Raw genomic sequence first — 21,631 nt, 5'->3', positions numbered from 1 at the left:
ACGTGTTGGCCTCACTCAGACTGCCGGTGCCAGCGGCAGCCAGTGCTCGGCTCTGCTCAGCCGGCTTTCAGCGGTTGCTCTTCTCCAACACACCAGTCCGAATCTCTGCGCTCCGAGCTTTCACACCTAGGAGTGTCCTCACCTGCACTCACTGCCACTCCTTCCCCTGGGGGCTCCAGGGACGAAGCGGGGAGCCCTGCTTCGCCCGTGATCTGGACTAGATTTCCTGGTCAATTTCTCTCAACTGTTTCCTCCTCAGCTTATACAACGTATTTATTTTTTACCCTCTACAGACCAATCCTGCAATCCTATATCCTTCTCTACTGTAACTACTCGCTTCTTCTCCCCATCCCGCCACGCCCGTGAGAGGTCTCCATCCTCCCTGTCACGTGTCCCATGCATTCCTCATCCCACCTCGCCCGGACACACACTTCCATCGCTCCACGGCCCTCCCCCACTTCTCACCACTAACCGCCTTGTGACAAAACCCACGTGCACTTTGCATCCTTCCTCCTCTCTGAGGCATCTGACAGCGCTCCTTAAGGAAGACTCCCTCACGTCTAACTCCCTCCCCTCCTGCTTCTCGGTGTAAGGCCCGATTCCCTCCTCCCTCTCTGAGCACCCTTCCCGGTCTTCCTTGCGGGCTCTCTCCCCCACCTACCGAGAGCAGAGGATCAGGGCAGGACAGTGAGCAGGAGACTCACGGGGCACGGAGTTGAGAAGGCAAGAAAGACGTCAAACAATTGATTGAATAAAAGGCACAGTGAGAGATGACGTGGGTGGAATAGCAGGGATCTAAACTGGCTGGTTTTGATCAGGTGGGGTGAGAAGGCAAAGGAAATAGCCCACGACAAGGTCCTTGACTAGGAAAGAAACATAAAGTTACAGATTTGTAAGACCAGTGGAGTTGGGGAAAGAAAGGAGAGATGATGCACTAGGGCATTAGAAAAGATGATAGAAAAAATTTTGCCCTTTATTCTATAAGGTTCTTGCTAGTTTTAAGTGAGTTACTGCAGTCGATACGCATGATTCACTGTAGTTTGTTCTACAGAGTGGCCTCGAACAGTGAGTTAATGAATACTGAACCATCGCTCCCAGAGCAAACACACGGCTGAGTTCCGGCAAGCCTCTGGTCATAGCATTTTCATCAACCCATCAATACGTAACCTTGTTTTATATGTGCTTCTATTTAAAGGCACCTTATTTAAAACATGTGTTGTTAATTCATTAACGTTGAACTCAGGGCTAACAGCACTATACTCATTCCTGAACAGAGCGTATATAACACACATATTTTCTCTGTGAGCACATTGCAGCCGTCCTGCACTGAGCAACACTAGACAGCACTGGGACACTATGCCTGGGCTCCGTTTTAAATAGTGACATCACCAACAAAATGCAAAAAAGAGGGCAGTGAACAAGGACACCTGTGTAAAATATGGGGGCTGAAACGAGAAGGCACAGCATCGCCTTGTTTGAGCTCAGCTAGAAGCATACGCGTCAGATGACTTAAATTGTTGCCACTCTGCACACATCCATGAGTGGCCACAGTAGCGCCATGAGTGCTGATTCTGGGGTCACAGATAAATTCTAGTGAGTAGGGGAGCTCACACACACAGAGTCCACCAACAATGAGAACCAACTGTGTATGTGAAGCATGGAGATTAATACCTGGTACGTAGAAGGGCTGTGTAGGTTTGATATTTTTATCATCATCTTCATTATTTTATGTTATTAAATATCCTGAGGACACTGGACACCTCTTACAAGTTTTAGGAGAGGGGGGTGATACTGATTCAGATTCATGGTCTAAAAGATCGTGTGATTTGTATGTGGCAGAGGTGTTAGAGGGAGACGCGAGTGTACGTGACAGGAGGATGCTGCACTAATCCAGGTGAGAGGGAGGCTGGTGGTGTAGAACAGGGCAATGGCAGTGCACAGGGAAAGAGGTTGGGCGTAAGGGATACAGTGCAGGAGGCAGCATTCCTGCCTTTGCACCAGATGCTCCCTGGAATGCACTCTGGGAATCCACCAGCACCAGTCTGCCCACAAGCCTTTTCTAGTCTGCCTAAGGTTACTCTTGAACTCCTTGTCCTGTGTGGCATTATATGATGTATTTGAATCTAGTGCTTATAAAACTGTATTAGGGCCAGGCATGGTGGCTCACGCCTGTAATCTTAGCACTCTGGGAGGCCGAGGCGGGAGGATCACTCAAGGTCAAGAGTTCGAGACCAGCCTGAGCAAGAGCGAGACCCTGTCTCTACTAAAAATAGAAAGAAATTACACAGACAGCTAAAAATATATATAGAAAAAATTAGCCAGGCATGGTGGCGCATGCCTGTAGTCCCAGCTACTTGGGAGGCTGAAGCAGAAGGATTGCTTGAGCCCAGGAGTTTGAGGTTGCTGTGAGCTAGGCTGACGCCACAGCACTCACTCTAGCCCAGGCAACAGAATGAGACTCTGTCTCAAAAAAAAAAAAAAAAAGACCTATATTAGTCATCTATTTATATATCTGTCTCCCTTGAGGGACTATAAACTCTTTTTAGATTCCTGGAATCAGGTTTAATACTTGGCACATAATAGGTGCTCAGGAAATATTTGTTGCATGAATGGTTGGTAAGTCATTTAACACACAGCAGAGATCTTCTACTACCTCTTTGCGTCTTAGTAATTAGCAGAATGTCTTACCCCCATAGGCGTCAGGGATATTTGAGGCCTCCAAACCGTGCTCAGTCTTTCCAAGTGCAAAAACAATTTTTACTGTACTTCAGAAAAACCCTGGGGTTCCGATTCTGCACACATAGGTCATCTACAAGTATGGGACAATTTGTGGTTTTTTCTTGTCTTGTTACCAGTTTATGCTTCAGCCTTGAGTTCAGAAACACATTTATAAAATAAGGTGGCTGGATGGGAAGTTTTCTGAGATTCTTTCTGGTTTGGGCACTGTATTAGTCTGCTAAGCCTGTCATAACAAAATACTGTAGACTGAATGGCTTAAACAAGAGAAAATAATTTTGTCACGGTTCTGGAGACTGGGAAGTCCAAGATGAAAGGTGCCACCTAATTCGGTTTCTGGTGAGGGCACTCCTCCCAGCTTGCAGGTAGCCACCTTCCTGCTGTGTCCTCACGGGGCCTGTCCAAATGCTTCAGGTTTCTTCCAGACTACTGCCATCTCCAGGATGAGGCTACTTAGCAAAATTAGAGACATTCCCAAAATTCCATGTAGTTCCAGGGAGGATTTGGTCAGAACATTGCCCGTGTTTATTCAGTGTCTAAAAGTGACTCGCACCCAATGGTTAAAGAATATTCCCACAATGCCCATGAACACGCCACAGCCAATGTTTACTAAGAGCCTACTGTTTGCCAGGCCCATCTCATGTTTAAATCATGTGCTTCTCCTAAGAACCCTGCAAGCCTAGGTGTTACTATTTTCCCCATCTAACAGTTAGCAAAGCTGAGATTCAGAGTAGAGACTTACTCAAAGTCAGCCAGCTTATAACACTGCAGACTTTGACTTCGGAGCCCACTCCCATAACTGCAATACTGGCCTGCATTCTACGCACAGGGTGTGTAAGTTCTTCCACCTCTTCCAACCCCCTCTGAGAAAAACCACACCCTTTCTTCTCTCTGTACTCTCACGCAGAACACCTCACTCCCAATGGCAAACGTGTGGGTTTTTTCCACACCACGCAGCAATTCTTCAACTCTCTGGGTCCTCACAACTAAGGACTCAGTCCCACGAGGCTGCCCCCGCGTCAGATACCAACTGCTTGTCCAGGCCTTCGGTGCTTACGACCGCCTGCACATCAGGGCTCCCACAACGCCCCTCCTTGGGCTCGACAGTTTGCTAGAATGGCTCACAGAGCTCAGGGAAATACTTTACTTACGCTGACCAGTTTATTACAAAGGGTATAGACGTACTCGTGGCCAGATGGAGGGTACATAGGGTGAGGCCGGAAGGGTGCTAAGTGCAGGAGCTTCTGTCCCTGTGGGGTGGGGCCGGGGTGTGATCCCCCCAGCACATGGACGCAGCTCACTGGCCCAGAAGTGCGTCCAATCACATCGTCCAAGAGTTTTTATAAAGCTTGATCTCCAGGAAGCCCCAACCCTTTCCCAGAAGTGGATAGATGGGGCTGAAAGTCCAACTCTCTGATCGCTGGGTCTTTTCCGTGAGTGGCCGCACCCTGAGGCTGTCTGGGCCCCGCCCTAAAAGTGACCTCACTCGTGCAAACCAGGGCAGATGGAAAGGGGCTCATTATGAATAACAAAAGATACTCTTATCACTGGGGAAATTCCACGGCTTTTAGGTGTTCTGTGCCAAGAGCCAGTGACAAAGACCAAACGTATTTCCTCATATACTGCCCCCTCCTGCATGATTCCATACAAATGCTTTGACCAGCCCTTCTGGGAATGCAGCCGTGACAATGCAAGTGATCGTGCAGTAATGCCGAGGGTGTCTCTGACCATTTCAAGCAGAAAACCTTAGTGATGCTGAGCTTCCTTTGGAACTTGACCCAGAGTCAGGCAAATCGGCCTCACAAGCCGAGTTGCGCTGAGTTTTGTCAGAGGATGTTATTGCAACGCTCAAGAGTGTGATAGAAGAGGGTCCACTGCGTCCCGTGGGAAAAAGACATAGAACTGCGTGTGTTGAGTGAAAAAATATTATCTTCATTTCAGATTTTAAAAATCTTCTTCTCAAGTAAACTACGTTTGTATTATCTGAGAATTCTCGAAAGTACACTTGTCCATACTGTCAGAAACCAAGAGCCGCCCGGGCACTCATGCCCTGACCCTGGCTCCTGGTGGGTCTGCACCTTGGTGCTGTGGGGATTCTCCCTGGGCGACAGGCTTGCTTCGGTTTCCAGTGACGTGGTCTGTCGGTGCATCCGGGAACCAGGTTCTGCCCCAGACTTTGGAGAAAACGTCCAGTTCTGCACCGCTGGTGGAAACCTGTGGCTGTCTACGAGAGTGCATGTGCAGTGAGTCCGGCTCTCTCCAGGGTCTCAGCCACGGCCCCTCCAGAGTATCTGTGACAACCGGCGTGACTTCCTCAACATACATATACTTCGAAAGCTTGGTGAGCACTTGGGGATATCTGGATTACCAGCTACAAGAGTTTTAGGTGTTTTTCTTAAGGTGTTGAACTGGAGCCTCACTGAGGCATTTAGGGGTATACTAAAAATCAGCTTCCCGATAGGACATTGATAACAGGGAATGGGCTAACAGGGCCGATGCCTGTACCAGTAATAGGCAGGACCTTCCGTATCTTGGCAGACATAAGGAACATCTCGACTTCCTTTGTAACCACCACTCACACCCGTGGATGATGTGGAACATTTTCGTGAGATTACTGAAAACAGCAAGAAGGTCCATATGCCCCTATCCTTTCTCCAGTGGCAGTTTTAGAATATTAATACTGATATTCAGGAGGAGTTTAGGTGCTTGGAAGGGAAGCTAGGGGACCCGTCCTGCAGTGGCGCTGCACGGCACACAGACTGCTCTGGGCTGGGAAAGGGAGGACAGCTTGGTGGCCGTGGGGCCACAGTCCTTCCCCAGGAAGCAGCAACAAGGTAACAATTTTTGCAGAGTCTGAGACTGTGTGTTATTTAGTAACTTGGACAGAAAACCTGTGGCCAGGATTTTATCTGCAGTAGGCAAGATCCAGCCAGGACTGGAGACCCCCTTCTTTCAGAGGGAGTTTTATCTGGTCATTCGGTTACTCAGGTATTGGAAGAGCTGAGAACCAAATGAGATGGTCAGGTAACTCGGAGACTCAAAGCAGGAAGACGTTTCCGCCCGCCATGAGGGACAGAAGCAGATTCCGGGGCAGCGCCTGGGGCCACGGCGAGGGGCTGCCACGCTGGCCCCGTGGAGGGAAGCGCGGTTGGGCGTCCAGAGCTGTAGAGGACACACGGTCACTGCCGGGGAGGACAGGATACAGCCCAGGGCAGAGAGCAGGAAGAAGGACTTCCCTGGCTTCTCCCGGCTCCCGCCAGCGCCTTCCAGCAGCGGGGCCTGCCCAGGTCCAGAGGGCAAGCGGAGAGAGCCTCTGTGGTGTGGAGGTCCGGGAACCGGAGCTGACCAAGGCAAGGCAGGCAAAGGATCTGCGAGCAAACAGGCGGGGGCCACCCAGTGCCTTAGGTTTGTTCCAGCTACTCCCCAATTATTAAACATTTAGTTCGTTCCAGTGAATTCCACATTATCAGATGCTTGGTTTATTCCAACTGTTCCCTGCAACAGCCCCACAGAGAAGGATAATAGGCTGAACATACATCAGAAAATGTTCCAATGCAAATTCTGAAAAATGGACACAATTCTTAGACACTTAAAGACCACAGTTAAAACTGCAGCAGTTGGGGATGGGATTGAGAATAGTGACTACAGGTGTTGGTTTATGACCAAAACGTTTTTCTAACCAAATGATCGTGTTGGACAACTCGGTTTGGGCTACCCTTTGTCACCAAAAGGAGTCAGCAACGACAGCAGGGACCCCACTGGCATGCCAAGGACACACCAAGGCACAAGGGTTCTTAGGATGCTGATCCTCCTCCTTGGAGTACAGCTCACCTAAACCAGCCAGCAACGCAGCAGAGCCAGGAGGCCTGGGCTGCCTTTATCTCCCTGCAGCAGAAAAGCTATGGTTCTCGAAGTGTGATCCCAGCCGGCAGCCTCAGCTTGTAGGAAACACAAGTTGTCGGGCCCCACTGGAACCCAGGCGGATTCCTTATGGCCCAGTGTCCTCTGCTTCTCTCTCTGTCCACACACAAACCCCAGTCTCTGTTCTGCGGTGAATCACAGCTCATCTGCTCCAGACAGGAGCCCACTCCTGGGAATTTGCAGTCCAGAGAACTGAGGTGGAGCTTCTCCAACTCTTCTCCCTAAAACAGTCCCCACAGGAATAGGGGAGATCCCGGAGGCTGGGGAGTGTCCAGAGGGCTGGCCACAAGCCACCAGCAGAGCTGGGCATTTCTGTTTCCCTCTGACAATTCACGCAGGTTTTGCCTTTTCACACACAATATTCTGATTGTATTTTAAATGCAAATAATGGGCTTCCTCCCCCAGACCTTCCCCTTGGGCCATGTCTATTTTGTGGCTTATCTTGACCACCCGGTTCGGGGCCATTTGCCCCATCTGAAGATGGAGCGGGTCACACCGTGGGCAGCCCCGGGTCCGGGGCACAGGCGCGGCGGGGGAAGGAGCTGGACCCCTTCCAACTCCACAGGCCCCTTCTCCCCAGCCCCTCCGCAGAAGTGTTGCCCAAGCTTACCGGAGGCAGAGAGGAGCCCAGACTGTCCCATTCGGCGCTTGTCATGCAGTCGCTGCGTGAAAAGAGCCTCTTTCCCCTCTGGAATCGCAGGAGCCTTTCGGCCCCACCGCCGTCCACCCCGTGCCTGGCCGGTGCTAGAGGAAGCCCTGCCAGATTGTGGTGCCGTGGTGATGGTAACCATCAGAAATACTGACCACGTCACCTCCTCCTTACCTTGCCACATAGCAAAGCACCCACACTGTGCCGTATTTCTTGAGTCCGGGCCTTTCTTCTCCCTCGTCCCTCCTTCGAGATCGGATGAAATCGCCGCTGTACACTGCCACCTGGTGGTGAGTGGACGCACGCACAGCTGTACAACTGTCGGGGCCCAGATCCGGAGAACCCGGTCCTCTTGCACAACCTATGGGGGCACAAGCTTCTTGTGTAATCCAGAGGACTCAGAGGGAAACAGCCTACCAGGATGCATGCCAGGAAATAGTAATAATAATGAAAACAATAGCAACAGCATTACTAAGAGCTACACAATCCTACTTTCTAACTTTTATAACCTGGGGCAAGTTACATGATTTCTCTGTACCCATAAGGACAGTAGACTAATTACATCGGAAAAGGAAAACACTGGCATCAGATCTTGGATGGAGGAAAGGGCCATATGAAATGTCTTCCAGACCCATTAAAATGATTGTGACATATTATACTTCTATAAGCACCAAAGGAAGAAAAAGGGGAGTGACAAAAAAAAAAGTCTGTTTCCACATTCAACACAGACATCAAAGATCAGAAGATCCCGTGAACTCAGCAGCAGTGAAGTCACGGGACCAGGAGCTGGCCTGTTCCTCAAAGTCCCTGCGACGGGAGCACCATGGGAGCAGCTAGACACCCTCCTCAGGTGAGCCAGCAGGCAGCCTGGGGCAGGCCAGCGCGGCAGCCCTTTAAACGGCACGATTCCAGCGGGCCCCGGGCCACCCTTAACTGAGGAACACCAGTTTCAACAGAGACATGTCACTTTCAGAGACCAGTTCCTTTAGCTCCTGGAAACTTATTTATTTATTTATTTAGGAGACAGAGTCTCACTCTGCTGCCTGGGCTAGTGGTGTCGTCATGGCTCACAGCAACCTCAAACTCCTGGGATCAAGCGATCCTCCTGCCTCAGCCTCCCCAGTAGCTGGGACTACAGGCTCAAGGCACCACGACTGGCTAATTTTTCTATTTTTTTGTACGGATGAGGTCTCGCTCTTGCTCAGGCTGGTCCCAAACTCCAGGCCTCAAGGGATCCTCCCACCTCAGGCTCCCAGAGTGCTAGGATTACAGGCGTAAGCCACCCACACACGGCCTGGAAACTTATTTTTACATGGTTTCCTATTAAAATGCAGGCATGCCAGCAGGCTCGGGGTCGCCGGCCAGTGCTCTGGAACCCACCAGCTGCCTTCCCTCCCGCCTGGTAGCTTGCACCTCCCCCAGCCCACTCCCAGTGGAGAAGGGGGGCACCTCCTCCACCCTCAGGGGTCTCCCTGATCTGAGACCCCCATCCCTCCCAGAGACTTTGCTGTGACACACTCTGTCCCCATGCCAGGGGTCCAGCTGTTGGTCAGCAGCCCCTCCTGGCAGAGGCTGAAGAGCCCTTTACTGAAGAGCTACAGACCTGAGGGGATGAGATGGAGAACCTGGGGCCGGAGGGAGGAAACCAGAAAAGAAGGCTTCTCCCTTCACTCAGCATCATGGCCTGGGATGGGCGTGGGCTTGGGGCCCAGATAGTCCTGCGATGGGCTAGTTGGCAAGCTGCTGAGTGGCTGCCCCGCCTGCGAAGGGGAAGCACGAATGCCTGCCTTCAGCGCAGCTCTCAGGATTCAGTGAGATGAAATGTAAGCCGAGTGGATGAGTGGACGGACATTCCCTTTCTTTCCCACTTTACCATTTAGACGATTGTTAGACGTGAGCTGAAGTGACATTCCCATGTCCCTGCCCTCGGGGATGAAGCTGTGGCTGGGACGTGGACTTCTGACACCGGAGCGCAGACTTTGCCCGGCTACGTTCACCCAGACACCATGTAACGGTGTTAGTTTGGGGCATAAAACTCCCCTGATGATTAAGACTGTCACTTCGATAGTCATTTTTCCCAAAGTTTTCCACAAAACATGAGTTCTGTTGGTTGTTAATAAGTTTGTTATGAAAATAAAGTTCTGTGGTCAAATAATTTGGGGAAATAGTGGCTTAAACAAAGTGACACAGTTCCTTTTCATAACCATGAATGTGCTCCTCAGCAGATTAATCTCTGTTGTTCCCAAACCTGTTTTGACCAGGGAGACCTTTTTTTTGGAGAGGGGGAACTAGGAACACATCTAGCACACAAATAGCCCGTCCAACCCAGTTCTAGGTGATGCTGACACAAACATCCTAGCACGTCGACTACTGAGGATGCATGAAATGGACTATTTGGTGGTGCTGACGACAACAGTCTGCACGGAATCTTTCGAGCTCTCCAAAATAACCGAAGCTCAGCCTCTTCAGGAGAAAATTAAGCGCCCCAGAAAAATTTGTCCCAGTGAGTTTTCTAAGCCTACCCAGAAAGGAGGAAATGACTCTGCCATGAGATTGAGCAGTCCAGAGTGTGTCTTCCAGTCCTTTTGCAGCATAGATTGAGCAGCTGGGCAGGCGGTCTCTCATTTCTTCTGGAAAGGGGGCTCAGCTCCTGCTAGTTACCTTCATTCATTTCTCTTGAGCCAGGACCTCAGTCCCCAGTAGTGGCTCACTGAACATTTGCTGACTTCACCTACTGGCAGCTCACAGGAAATCCCGGGCTGTGTTTTCTAAACATTAGCAAGTTGGTTTTTCAGAACAGAGCTGAAATGTATGTGTTTCATTTTCTTGTACCTCTCTTCCAAATACTTCAATTTCTATAAACTCAATCCAGTTCCCAACAGCTGCTTTAGCAGTTCGTTGACGAGAACCCTTGAAGGAGAACATCTTTGGCCCCTGGAATTGCACGGCGGAGGTTTTGCTGTTTCCCAAGCTGGGAAGGGAACCACATTCTCGTCCACCTCTCTCAGCTCACGCAATTGGCCTGTGGTTTGGGCCACTGGGTAGGGGAGATTTGATCATGGAAAGGATAGACCCTATGGGAATAATCTATAAAATCTCGTACCCATCACTCAGCCATTCCCGCCCATCACTCACCAGTCAATCCTCCATTTGAGTGACACGGATGAAGTGCCCCGTGGGAGCTGGAGGCTGGCCAGGTCAGGCACTGCCGGGGAGGAGTGCGTGTGGGACAGGGGAGGCAGGCGCCGGCCAGCGCCAGAGCTGGACAGTGAGTCCCTTTCCGAGATGCTGCCCCAGCCTGAGGATAAGAATCAGAACTTACTTGCCTCCTGAGTTCTAGCGCGCGGGACTGTACATTGCGCAAAGGTCTTCAGCACGTACACAGGATGACACCTAAGTTCAGAAAGGCCAGGGGACTTTTGATGGACTCCCTTCCAAGACCTTTCTGCGTGGTCTAATTTATAGGGAATATCTTAATATCAGTGATTCCCTGAAGGTGTTAGGTCCTAGCCCAGGTTGTAAGAAGCAGAATAAGAACTGACATTAGATTAGCACGTTCATTTTTAGCTTCACACCTTTTTCTCCCTTTTAATTTTTTTCTTTTGACATTATTTCAGACTTAAGAGAAAAGTTTCAAGGAAAATACAAAGAGTCTCCATATATCCTCTACCCAGAGTCCCTAAATGTTAACATTTACCACATTTGCTTCATTGCCCTCTCTCTTTCTCTACACACACAAATTTTTTTCTGAATCATTTTAATAAGTTATACATACCATGCTCCTTTATTTCTAAACAATTCACTATGCATTTCCTAAAAACAGGGCATTCTCTTATATAATCCCAGTACAATGATCACAAGCAGGAAATTAACATTGACTTAATACTATTACCTAGTCCGTGACCATTGAGCAAGAAGGCCATGCAGCACGTTGGGTTGTCCTGCCTCTTAAGTCTGCTTCAGTCTGGAATAGTTCCTCAGCCTTTCTTTGCTCTTTCATAACTTGTTAAGAGTACAGGCCATTGCTTTGCTAAATGCCCTTCATGTTTCAGTTAGGATGTGCTCTTTTGGCAGGAAAATCACAGCAGTGATGGCGCGTTCTCAGTGCACCCATCAGGAGCCACGTGCGTTTCCTCGGTCTCACCGTGACGATATTACCTTAGGTCACTTGGTTGTGCTGCGTGCGAGGGCACCCTCACGCCTGCGGTGGGGGACACTTTGAGAGTAGATCCACTGTTCACCTCAGACTTGCACCCACTGGTCTCAGTCCACTGGTGATTCTTACTTGGAAGGCTGTCAAATGGCGACTTTCTAGATCCATTCTTTCTTGTATGTTTGTAGGCTGGTTTCCTACTTGCGAGGCAGAGCATTGCATTTCCCTTATTTTGTTTATCTCAGTGTAGACTCATGGATCCTTATAGTAGTATTTATTGTGATGCTCCAGTTTTCCAGATTTGGCCAGCAAAACTCCTATAAGCTAACTTCTGTGTCCTTTTGACCTGTCCTTGTCATTCTTTCAGACTAGCACTATTCAAAGCCAGCTCTTTCCAGATAGGTTGAGCCTTTTTCACATTCTCATGACTTCCTCACAAATAGTCAGTTTCTCTGTCTGGTTCGAAAACTCCTGGCCCTCTCTGGTCTTCCCTTCCCGCACCTCCAAAGCTACCCGCCTTGTGAAACGGGATTTTCCAGCAACGAGGCTTCACCAGCAACTGACGGGCATTAGCACGGCCATCTTCAAACACAGGACTGTTTAACTTCAACACAAAACACAGGACTCCAGGAGCGGTGGATGGACACAGCCATCCTAATGGTGTTTGTTTTTCCCCTGTGTAAACCAAGCAAAGGATCTGCCCTTTGCTTCCCTGTTGCTTTTTTATACTCCAAAGAGAAAGCAAATTTCAATTCTGCTTGGTAATAAAGCACCCAACGACTGAGCTCTTACCTTTAAGCTAGCTGTTGTCAAAGGGTAGAGAGGAAGAAAGCAGGCAGACAGCTCGTTTTGAACTCGGTCTGACTTCAAAAGAGCATATATTTTTTTCCCATTTCCATATATCGCATGCCAGACAAGGACTATTTCCTTTTTGCACCTGGGCTTCGGAGAACTCCTTGCTGCAAGCAAGATGCGGATGTGGGAGGGACATATGAACAGAGAAATGAATCTGATCTGACACATCATAGAAGGAAGACTAATCGTAGATGCGGGCATGCAGGGGTTGGGTGTAAATACACGTGTCCCCACCCTTTTCGTCAGTGGTCACACAGCCTTGGACGCTAGAGCCCGTCTGGTTGAGAGAAGGAATGTTGCTGGGGAAGGACAACACGGGGCGAGGTGAGAGAGGGCAGAACGTCGAACCAGGAAGAGGCTGGCCCCACTGGGCTCCGGAGAGGCGCAGAAGCATGGCCCTCAGGTATGGCACCAGGTCTGTAGGCCACCCATGGGGTGCGCCCCGAAGGGAGGCAATGGGGCAGAATCCCAACTGCAAACCCAGTCCTGAAAGGGGGAAACCTCCTTTATAATTGCCTGGCTTTGAAGAACAGTATTGGTCCTGTGGTTTTCCTGGGGGAGGAGGGAGCCTAGAAGCCACAGAGGCTGTGTCATCTCTTTAAGCGGCAGGGAAGTGGCGGTGTTTGCGTTGGGCTTTCCAACCTGAGCAGGCATCTCATTTTGGCACAGGTGGCTCCTGTGGCCTGAGCCACAGCAGGAGGCGGGGGGGGGGGGGGGGGCCGGGGGCGGACAGCGCTCCAGCTCCTCCTGGGCCGGGTGCCCCAGGGCCAGTCTTGCATCTCTGGGGACACACGGTGTCACTCGAGACATGCCTGGCCTTTCTTTTTCTTCTTTCTCTCTCTCTCTTTTATTTCTTTTTTCTTTCTTTCCCTCTTCCTTTCTTTCTTCCATTTAGTTATTTCAGAAGAAACCCTTGCCCATGGACAATTCTCATTATAAAGTTGACCCGAGGTTTTCAATGATTAATATTTTATGACTGCTTCAGTTACATGATTATCATCCAGTCTGCCTTTGTGTTTCTCAAACACTTCTAAGCCCCTTTTTCCTTTTCTTTGACTGTTTTTTTGCTACCTATCCTAATTTTTTTTAAACAGTCCAAGATAAACAAATGTATTGCAAGTATGGAAAGAGTCGGGATTTCAGAGCAGACTGCGGGGGGCGGGGGTGGGGGGCAGGAGGGGCGGAGGTGCACGTGCACTTCTCACCCGGCTCATCTACACGGCTGACCTGGGACGGGTCGCAGACAGGGAACATAAGTGGGAGCAGAGGCTGGGAGCAAAATCCTGGGCTTTGGAAATGGGGTTATTTAACTGCAAGTGTTTTGAAAAAGTAAAAGGTTATACGCGTACGTTACCCGCGAAGCCCCCAGCGATTTCTCTCTCTGTGGGGCTGCTGTTGCACTGGGGGTCTCTGTCGTTCAGTTGGTGTCACAGCTGCTAGAAATACACCACTGGGCCCTTATTCCAGAACCCAGTACTGCTTGGCACTGTCAGTGCTCTTGTTTGCGTGCCTGTGTCGTGGCAACTAGATGACATCTTGCTTGGGTTCAAGGCCTCCATCTTCTTTTTATACGCTATGTACGAACAGGGCTGGATGTGACACTGGTCTGTGCCCATTGTGAGTATTAACTTACGTAATCCCCGACAGTGCCATATGGTAGGAATATTACTGTCCCCGTTTACAGACGAGGTGGCCGAGGTCCTGAGTCCACAGCGAGTGGGAAGCAGAACTGGGCTCTGCACCGAGTTTTCTGTCCCCAGGGCCCGCCCTCGTCACACCTGGGTGACATGGTTGGCACACACCAGGAATGCCTTGACTGGTTACAGACACTCTCAGGTCCTGCTCTCGTTTTTAACCTATAGCCATTAGGGAATTCATTCATTCCACACATAGTTATTAACTGTCTGTTGTGTACCAGGTATTTTCCTAAGTGCTGGGGGATCAGACTTGAAGAAAGGCCCTACCCCACAGGGCTCACGTCATCATGGAAAAGATGGATCATAAACAAATAAACCTGTGACAAAATGTCAGTGGGAACACGTGCTAGGAAGAAAAATGAAGCATAGTAACGAGAGAAAGGGTGACAAGAGACACAGGGTGGGGTGGCCCGGGGGACTCTCTGCAGATTCGTTAGTCCTCCTGAGCAGGGTCTGACTGACAAGGGTTTGGTGCTCAGGAATGAAGTGACTTGGGGATGTTCTAGTTTCCTGTGCTGCTGATGCAAGTCACTGCAAACTTGGGGTTTAAAACAACAGAAGTTTATTGTCTCCCAGTTCTAGAGGCCTGAAGTCTGAAACTGGTATTGCTGGGCTGAAATCCAGGTGTGACCAGGGCCACACTCCTTCCAGAGGGGTTAGTCCGTTCCCAGATGTCCCTTGGCCTGTGACCTCTTTGCTGCCATCTCTGCCTTTGTGGTCACATGTCCTCTTCCCCTTCTGTCCATGGTCAAATCTCCCTCCACTTCCCTCCCGGAAGCATCCATATCACTGTATTTAGGGTCCGCCCGGATAATCCAGGCAAGTCTCACCATCTCAAAATCCTTAACTGAATCACGTAGTGGAAGATTTTGCAGGTAGGTGTGCATAGAAGGTAGCATTCACGGCTTCCAGGGATCAGGACCCAGATATCTTTTGGGGAGCCATTTTTCAGCCTGCTACAGGAGGTTATTTGTGGATTTTATTTTTCAGTGTAAATCTAGTCCCCTGTGGCCAACCAGCCAATCTGTATATCTTAGACAGCGCCCAGTCATTTTCACTGTGGCCAAGGCTTATGAAGTAGCATCCAGGGAAATTCATCCACGATTGAAAGCAGGAAGGACAGAGACGACAGGGGAGGCAGGGACACAGCCAGCCAGGAATGACGTCTGTCTTTCCTGGAGATGGAGGACCGGGGCTTTTGATTCTCGCGTTGGCTTGTCCTTTTAAAGGCTGTAGGTATTAGACATGGAGACCAACTTAGCAATTCGTCCACACTAATTTTCAGGATTTTCTGAGGAAAGAGGAGACCAACAGGTCAGTTTTATATGAAGAGAAGATTTTGTTCGGAGGAAAATGATGAGGGAAATCCAGCTTGGGGAGGGCCAGGGGCAGTGGGCAGGTGGGGAGTGAGTCCACCTTCTGCCAGGGTCCCCATGGCGACACGTCTTAGAGCTGCAAGAGGAGGGAGGCCCTGGATGAGAACTGAGATTGGCCCGGTGATGGGAAAGGCAAGACAGCAGCGATTTAGTCCCGGTACTGATGACTCGGGCCCTAACACTCCTCGGGGCCAAACCGTGGAGCACTGTGGACCAGACATCCCACTCAGTCGCCCCCTAGTTCCTGAGGGCCAACTGGGGCAAGGGACCTCTCACACGCCCTGCCGCCCTGCCCTGGTCCGGGTCCGTCCTCCGCAGGAGGCGAGGGACTAGCTAACGGCGCCGTCCTTTCTCTCTGGCATTCCTCCACGAGTGCTTTCCTCATCCGTGAGATGGAGATGGAGCGGTAACTCACGGCGCTAGGAAGGGTCTGGCACAGCGGCCGGTGTCAGTGAGGGTCTGAGGACTCTCAATCGGCGATTTTAGAACAAGGAGGGTTCCCGGGAGCCAGCACCCACCCTGACCCACATGCTAGTTACCTTCTGCCAAGATTGGTGCCCCTGTTCATTTTGAGTATCCTGGAAAGAAAAAGCAAACCTAATTCCTACTAACATGTCATTCACTGTGTTCTTTACATTTCACACTTTCTTTTCCAGATGTTAACAAAAAATAATCCAGATGGGGTGCAGGTGCTGTAAAATGATACAAAGGTAAAGTTGAAAACACACTTCACCTAAATGGAGGCATTTGTGATTATCCTGGAGTCACTTTTAAAGACCAAGCACAAATTCAGTACATTTTATCCAACGGGGGACACAGTCAACATTACTCATAAATTAAGAGTTTGGAACTGTTTTGATACCATTTAAGAGGACATGTGGCCTAGATTTTTAAGCTTTTTTTGCTCACTTCCCAAAGCACGTTGGGAACACCATCGTTCTCTAAGACTGTATTTGGTTTAGGTTGAATTTACATTTCTTCAAAGAGCTTCAACACAAAAGTTTGGGTTTCAGAGGATGCCTGAAATGGCATCGCTGAAAATAAATCGCCCCAATCACATGTGTGCTTTTAATTTTGTCCATATTACATTTCATAAAAGTTGAGGTAACGTGGATGAACTACATAAGATAAAGGAAAAAAAAGTGATGGTCTTGCTTCCTTAACAAATATTCTATTTCTACTCCAGACACATACATTCATGAGGTTTACTCCACTGCAATCATAATGTGATGTTTGGCTTTATTTTTAAAATATTTATTATAAGTATCTTTCATGCAACTACAGACTTCATATTTATCAGTGTAATGACAGGATAATATTCCATTGTGGGGATGGACCATCAGTACTTAGCCCTTTATGTCCCTATTAATGGACACTGTTTTATTGACTCTCTTTATTTTAAAATTCCATGAACCGCTTCTACCTTCTCCACTCACAACCCCCTTTGGATCTCTTCTTAAGATCTATGTCCAGTGGTAGAACATTTTTATACCAACTATATCTATATGATTTAGACACACTTACATAGATTTTCAAAGTAACTAATCACAGAAATTAAATTAGCAGCAATAGTGGAAAGCAGCAGAGCGGGTGGCGGGAAGTGTGAAACGAAGGGGCGAATCTGACTGCTTTCCATGGTTCTCACCCCCAGCTGTCTCTTTGATCCGGTGCAAGCGCCCTCCCCTGGCTACGTCAACGAAGTGAACAGCTGCAAGTTAGATGAAGACGACACTGTTAAATTAAAAGGCAAACAGAGCAGCGAATTCCTGGTACAGAATATTGACCCTCCGAGGGAGGGCTTGAAGAGCACGGAGAGCAGAGGCAGAGGGACTGGTCGGCAGGAGTCCAGCCGGTCCCACCTAGGGTGGCTCCCGCAGGGGGACTCTGGAGGGGGACACTGTGCGGACGGCGCTGTCAACGGCGTCGGCCCGGCCTCGGCTGCACAGCCCAGCGGGAATCCCAGGCCCCCCCAGGATGACAGCGGCCCCTGGGCCAGCGCTGCAAACAGCATCCCCCCGACTCACCCCTTCCCGGAGGGAGGCGGCGCCGGGAAACAGGACTGCGCTCTGCCGGCCCGGGAAGAGACCCAAGTCACGTGCAGCGGAGACTCCGGAGCTCCTTCCGGGGCACGGAGTCCTGCCCCGGAAGCACAGGACCAAGTCCTCCAGATGCCAGCCCCAGATTACCCTCTGCTTTGGGGGCCGGCTGTAGACAGTGTCGATGGTGAAGAAAAGGATTGCCTTTTCCAGAACCACGCGGAGGATGAGCCCCCGGAGGGAACTCGCCCTGGGGCGGAGGAGCGCGGTTGGAATATGGCCTTCTCGCTAAAGAGAAGCTGGGATTCATTAGACGAGGCCGTGGCAACAGAAGTTCCAAAAGAGGAGGGTCCTGCTCATGCCATGCCTGTGGGTGACTCAGGGAACGGGCAGGAGGACGCCCCCCTCTCCGACAGAGACGGGGATGGCGAGGTCGTGGACGAGGACGCAGCGGTGGCAGAAGCCCTCGCGGCTTTAGAGGCTGCCACTGCAGGAGAAGACGTGGACGAGGCGGATTAGGGAAGGGGTCTGCGCAGCAAGTGCGGAGGTCACGCCGAGCGCGCGGAGACGCGTTTGCTCCCTAGACGCAGGGCTGGCGATTGCTCCGGCGCGCACCGGTGCGGCCTTGCCAATGTTTACATCGCATCTGTTCCAACGTCGGCACCTGAGCCACACCGCTTGCTAAATATTGCAAGCATCACTGTGTGGATGGGCTGTCATTCGGGACGCTAGAATAAAAATCTGAATGAGCCACTGTGCCCACGTCCACGGCAAATGCAGAAATTAAGCAACCTGCTTGCCAGCCCTCAAAGCTCTCCAGAACACCTGGTAGGAGGTTCGTGAGAATGCTCTGAGACCCCCGGGCTTTGTTCCACAGAGCGTTCTGCCCGACTAGAAACTTCTTACCTTGCTTTTGAGAGCCAAACTTGGGACCCAACCTGGAAAAGGCAACTACCCCACTTAAAGTGCCTAATGTGTCCCCAGAGCATGGCTTAACTTCAGGGACAATCACCCAGGGAACTAATAACTAACCACCTGTTCAACAGCAAGTTAAGCTCAGCAGCTTTCAGGGTGGAGTAGACGTCACCAGTAAACAAATGGTTAGTTATTGCTGCGATGTGATTTTAAAACACCTTGACCTTAACTTTTTTGCATTATTACTTTTTAATCTCTTTGGGGAGTGGGGAGGCTGGCCAAATAACTCTTAACACTGTGTGTGTCATATTTGGGCTTAAGTTCATGAGTTTCAGAGCAGCAAAGCCATATATGGAATGTTTTATGCCATTAAATGTCTGATTCTGATTAAAATATAACAAACATGTGTTTGTTTGCCTTAACTCAAAGGTGGTTCTAATTTTCCCAGACAGAGTATCAGTGAACCTTGAAAGAGCTAAACGACAAGATCACACTCAAGGAAGGGGCCGAGTAGGTTTGCAGAGCATGGCTTTGGCTCTGTGTCCCTCGAGGTCACACTGTTGATACCGTCACTGCGTGTGCCAATCTTACCTTAAAGATGAGCAAGCCCTCTCCGGACTCAGCCTTCTCATTTACAGAAACAAGGACAGCCATTCTGACATAGATCGTTGGAGAATTTAGAGGAGCTAAGCATGCTCAGAACTATCTAGAAAAACATAAACATGGAAGGTGCTTTAGTCTGATGTTTCATGATACAGGCCCTGAAACCTGACGGACTCTGACCTTGGGAAAGTGACTTACCCCTTCCCTTTTCCCATCTATTAAGTGAGATAGTTGTATGTTAGTTGTACGTGCTTGTAGATTAAGTGAAATTATGTAAGTGTTTAGCACAGTGCTTGGTACTCAGGAGGCACTCAAAAAATGTCTTACTAGTTAAAAACAAATTTTAAAAAGTTTTTACATCGTTACAATTGAAAACTCTAATACTGTGAAGTATTTATTATGTCATCACTTCATTTTGGTAATTATTCAACATAAAACATGATTTCTGAGCCTCCTAGGACCTGTAAGGACGGCACCCTTATAAATGCTTAATGGGCATATTGCCTACCCTAGGTTGGTATGGTATTGTAATGACAAGCCATCTCTACGTACAAGGTCACTCAGAGCCTCTCAAAGATAAACTGTTGGCTTTGTTAATTGCATTGCAGGCATGTCTGCTGTTGTATTTAGTACACCAAACACTTAATATTTCAGAGTGTACATTCCTTCAACAATTTCCCAAGTGTATCAGTTGGAATTATGTTCCACCGTGTGGGATCAATGTCTTACACAAATAGAGGTTTATTTACCTCTGATGTAGAATAAGTCTGGAGATAACAGTGCAGCCACACAGGGGGTTCCATGTATCAGTGACCCATGCTCCTTTAATCATTGTGGCTTTCTTCTCAAGGTCACCTTGTGATCTGAAATGGCTGCTGGGGCTCCGGTCATTATCTTTGCATTCCATGCAGGAAAAAGAATAAAAGGCTGAAAGCCCCACTCCCTCTCCATGAAGGACCTCACAGAAGTATATTCAACCCTTCTGCATGTACCTCATTGGTCAACATCTGGTCACCTCGCCACATCTAGCTGCAAGAGAGATTAGGAAAAGTTGTCTTTCTAGCTGTGTGCATGGCTTTCCAAGTAGATTCAGAATGCAGAAGGGGAAAGGGACGGTGAGCTTTGAGGCGGTCAGCTTACAGTCTCTGCCACACTGAGTCCTCAAAACCCAAAAGCCGGGATACAGTTGGTTTACAAGAGGTTGACAGACTGTATTTACATTTAGAATGACACGGAAGGGGTTTAAGCCTTTGGTCCAGCGGTATCTCTAAACCAGATGGAAGAAGAAAATTCAGACAAGGAAGGGGTAAAGTATTAAGGCAGACAGATCTTTCTCTTACCCAGATACGCACTTTTGCATTTACATATGTGTATGTTTACATTTTAGAACAGCTGCAGAGAGTTCACTGTAATTGACAACTCTCTTAAATTTTAAAGATTCTTTTTTGGTGAATAACTGCTCCAAAAAGGTTAACAGATGGCCAAGAATTGCAAGTGATTTTTAAGAGCAACCCCTTTCATCTTTACCTTAATATCCAGGCTCCCCCAAAGGACATTAAAGGAAAATATGAATCTTCAGGTGGAAATTCCAGATTTTAGCTTTATCCACCAGGTCATCTAGCAACTGCCTGAGCACCCTGATGTGTGCAGTGTCTTCTTTCTGCAGCTTGTTGCCACCATCGATCAGAAAGGTGGCGCTGAAAATAGTGAACCTTTTCAAACATTCTGGACAACTTGAAAGCACAGACGTACTCTGACTGTGAGGCATGAACCGTGATTAGACACAGACGTCACAGTTCTCCATAATCCTTAGCCAAGTGCATCGTGTGGATATTTACTCTGTTAAATCTTGGTTTTGATTTAAGATTATTTTATTTATATTCTACCTATAGGTTTCTTGAGGTAAGAAGTTACTGGGGGAAATTGAACTATCATATAAAGACAAAATTAAATGTTTTTCCCTGGTTGCCAAGGCAGATAGTAGCAAATTGTTATAACTGGCAAACTAGCTCCCCAAACAAATGAAGAGAATTTTAGGTTCGTACATAGCACGTGCCCATTTGTCCATGTTCAGTGTGAGCCATTTGTCATTTCCCTCTTTCTGCCACACTCTGTCTCCTGGATTCTCTGTTCTCTTTCTACCTCCACGGAGGAGGCTCTAGAGAATGAACGAGACACCAACTGCAAGTACGTGAGCAAAGATCTCCGGACCTCCCAGGTGTGGTGGTCTGCCTGCAGCCACGTAGCAGAGGGCACACAGTCAGTCCTGCAACACGGGACACAGCTGCGGCCTTGGACTTGGACTTTCTTCTCCACTAAGGGCGCTCCTATTCGCACAAGGAGTCGTTAGGATGAAGATGTAAAAATCCTTGCTTCTGGCTCTGTTTTGTTTTTTTCTCTAGATTAACCTCATTCATTTTAAAATCCTCTATCTTGGAGTTGGGGACAAACAGACCAGCTGCCATTTGTTTTTCATGGTAAATGCTTTCCCTGTTAACTTAGAGAAAAATAAGTAGCTCGTTTATTTTATTTACTAAACTTGTTTCTCCTGTGTGTCAGATTATAGCAAACATACCTGAACAGTCCACTAACTTCTGAAGCAGCCCCGGCCGCTCTAAGGCACGGCGTTTTATGCGAGCCAGTGTGTTGATTGCAGATGATTCTTGCGTGCACATTTCAGTAAGTCACCT

General features: G+C 49.0%; 1 protein-coding gene across 2 annotated transcripts in view; it reads left to right on the top strand.

The window, feature by feature from the left end:
• The window catches only part of C19H4orf19 (chromosome 19 C4orf19 homolog), a 90,923-nt gene extending 72,198 nt beyond the window's left edge, over window positions 1-18,725 (top strand). For both annotated transcript variants that reach the window (XM_069494288.1, XM_069494289.1), the window contains exons 3-4: window positions 16,044-16,097; window positions 17,039-18,725. In XM_069494288.1, coding sequence (XP_069350389.1) covers window positions 16,066-16,097; window positions 17,039-17,942 — 936 coding nt within the window. In that variant the 5' untranslated portion in view covers window positions 16,044-16,065 and the 3' untranslated portion in view covers window positions 17,943-18,725. The remainder of the gene's footprint in view (window positions 1-16,043; window positions 16,098-17,038) is intronic.
• Window positions 18,726-21,631: the final 2,906 nt, after the last annotated feature.

Source organism: Eulemur rufifrons, chromosome 19 (genome assembly GCF_041146395.1).
Source record: "Eulemur rufifrons isolate Redbay chromosome 19, OSU_ERuf_1, whole genome shotgun sequence".
NCBI lineage: Eukaryota > Metazoa > Chordata > Mammalia > Primates > Lemuridae > Eulemur > Eulemur rufifrons.
This window is presented reverse-complemented; position numbering and strand designations above follow the sequence as displayed.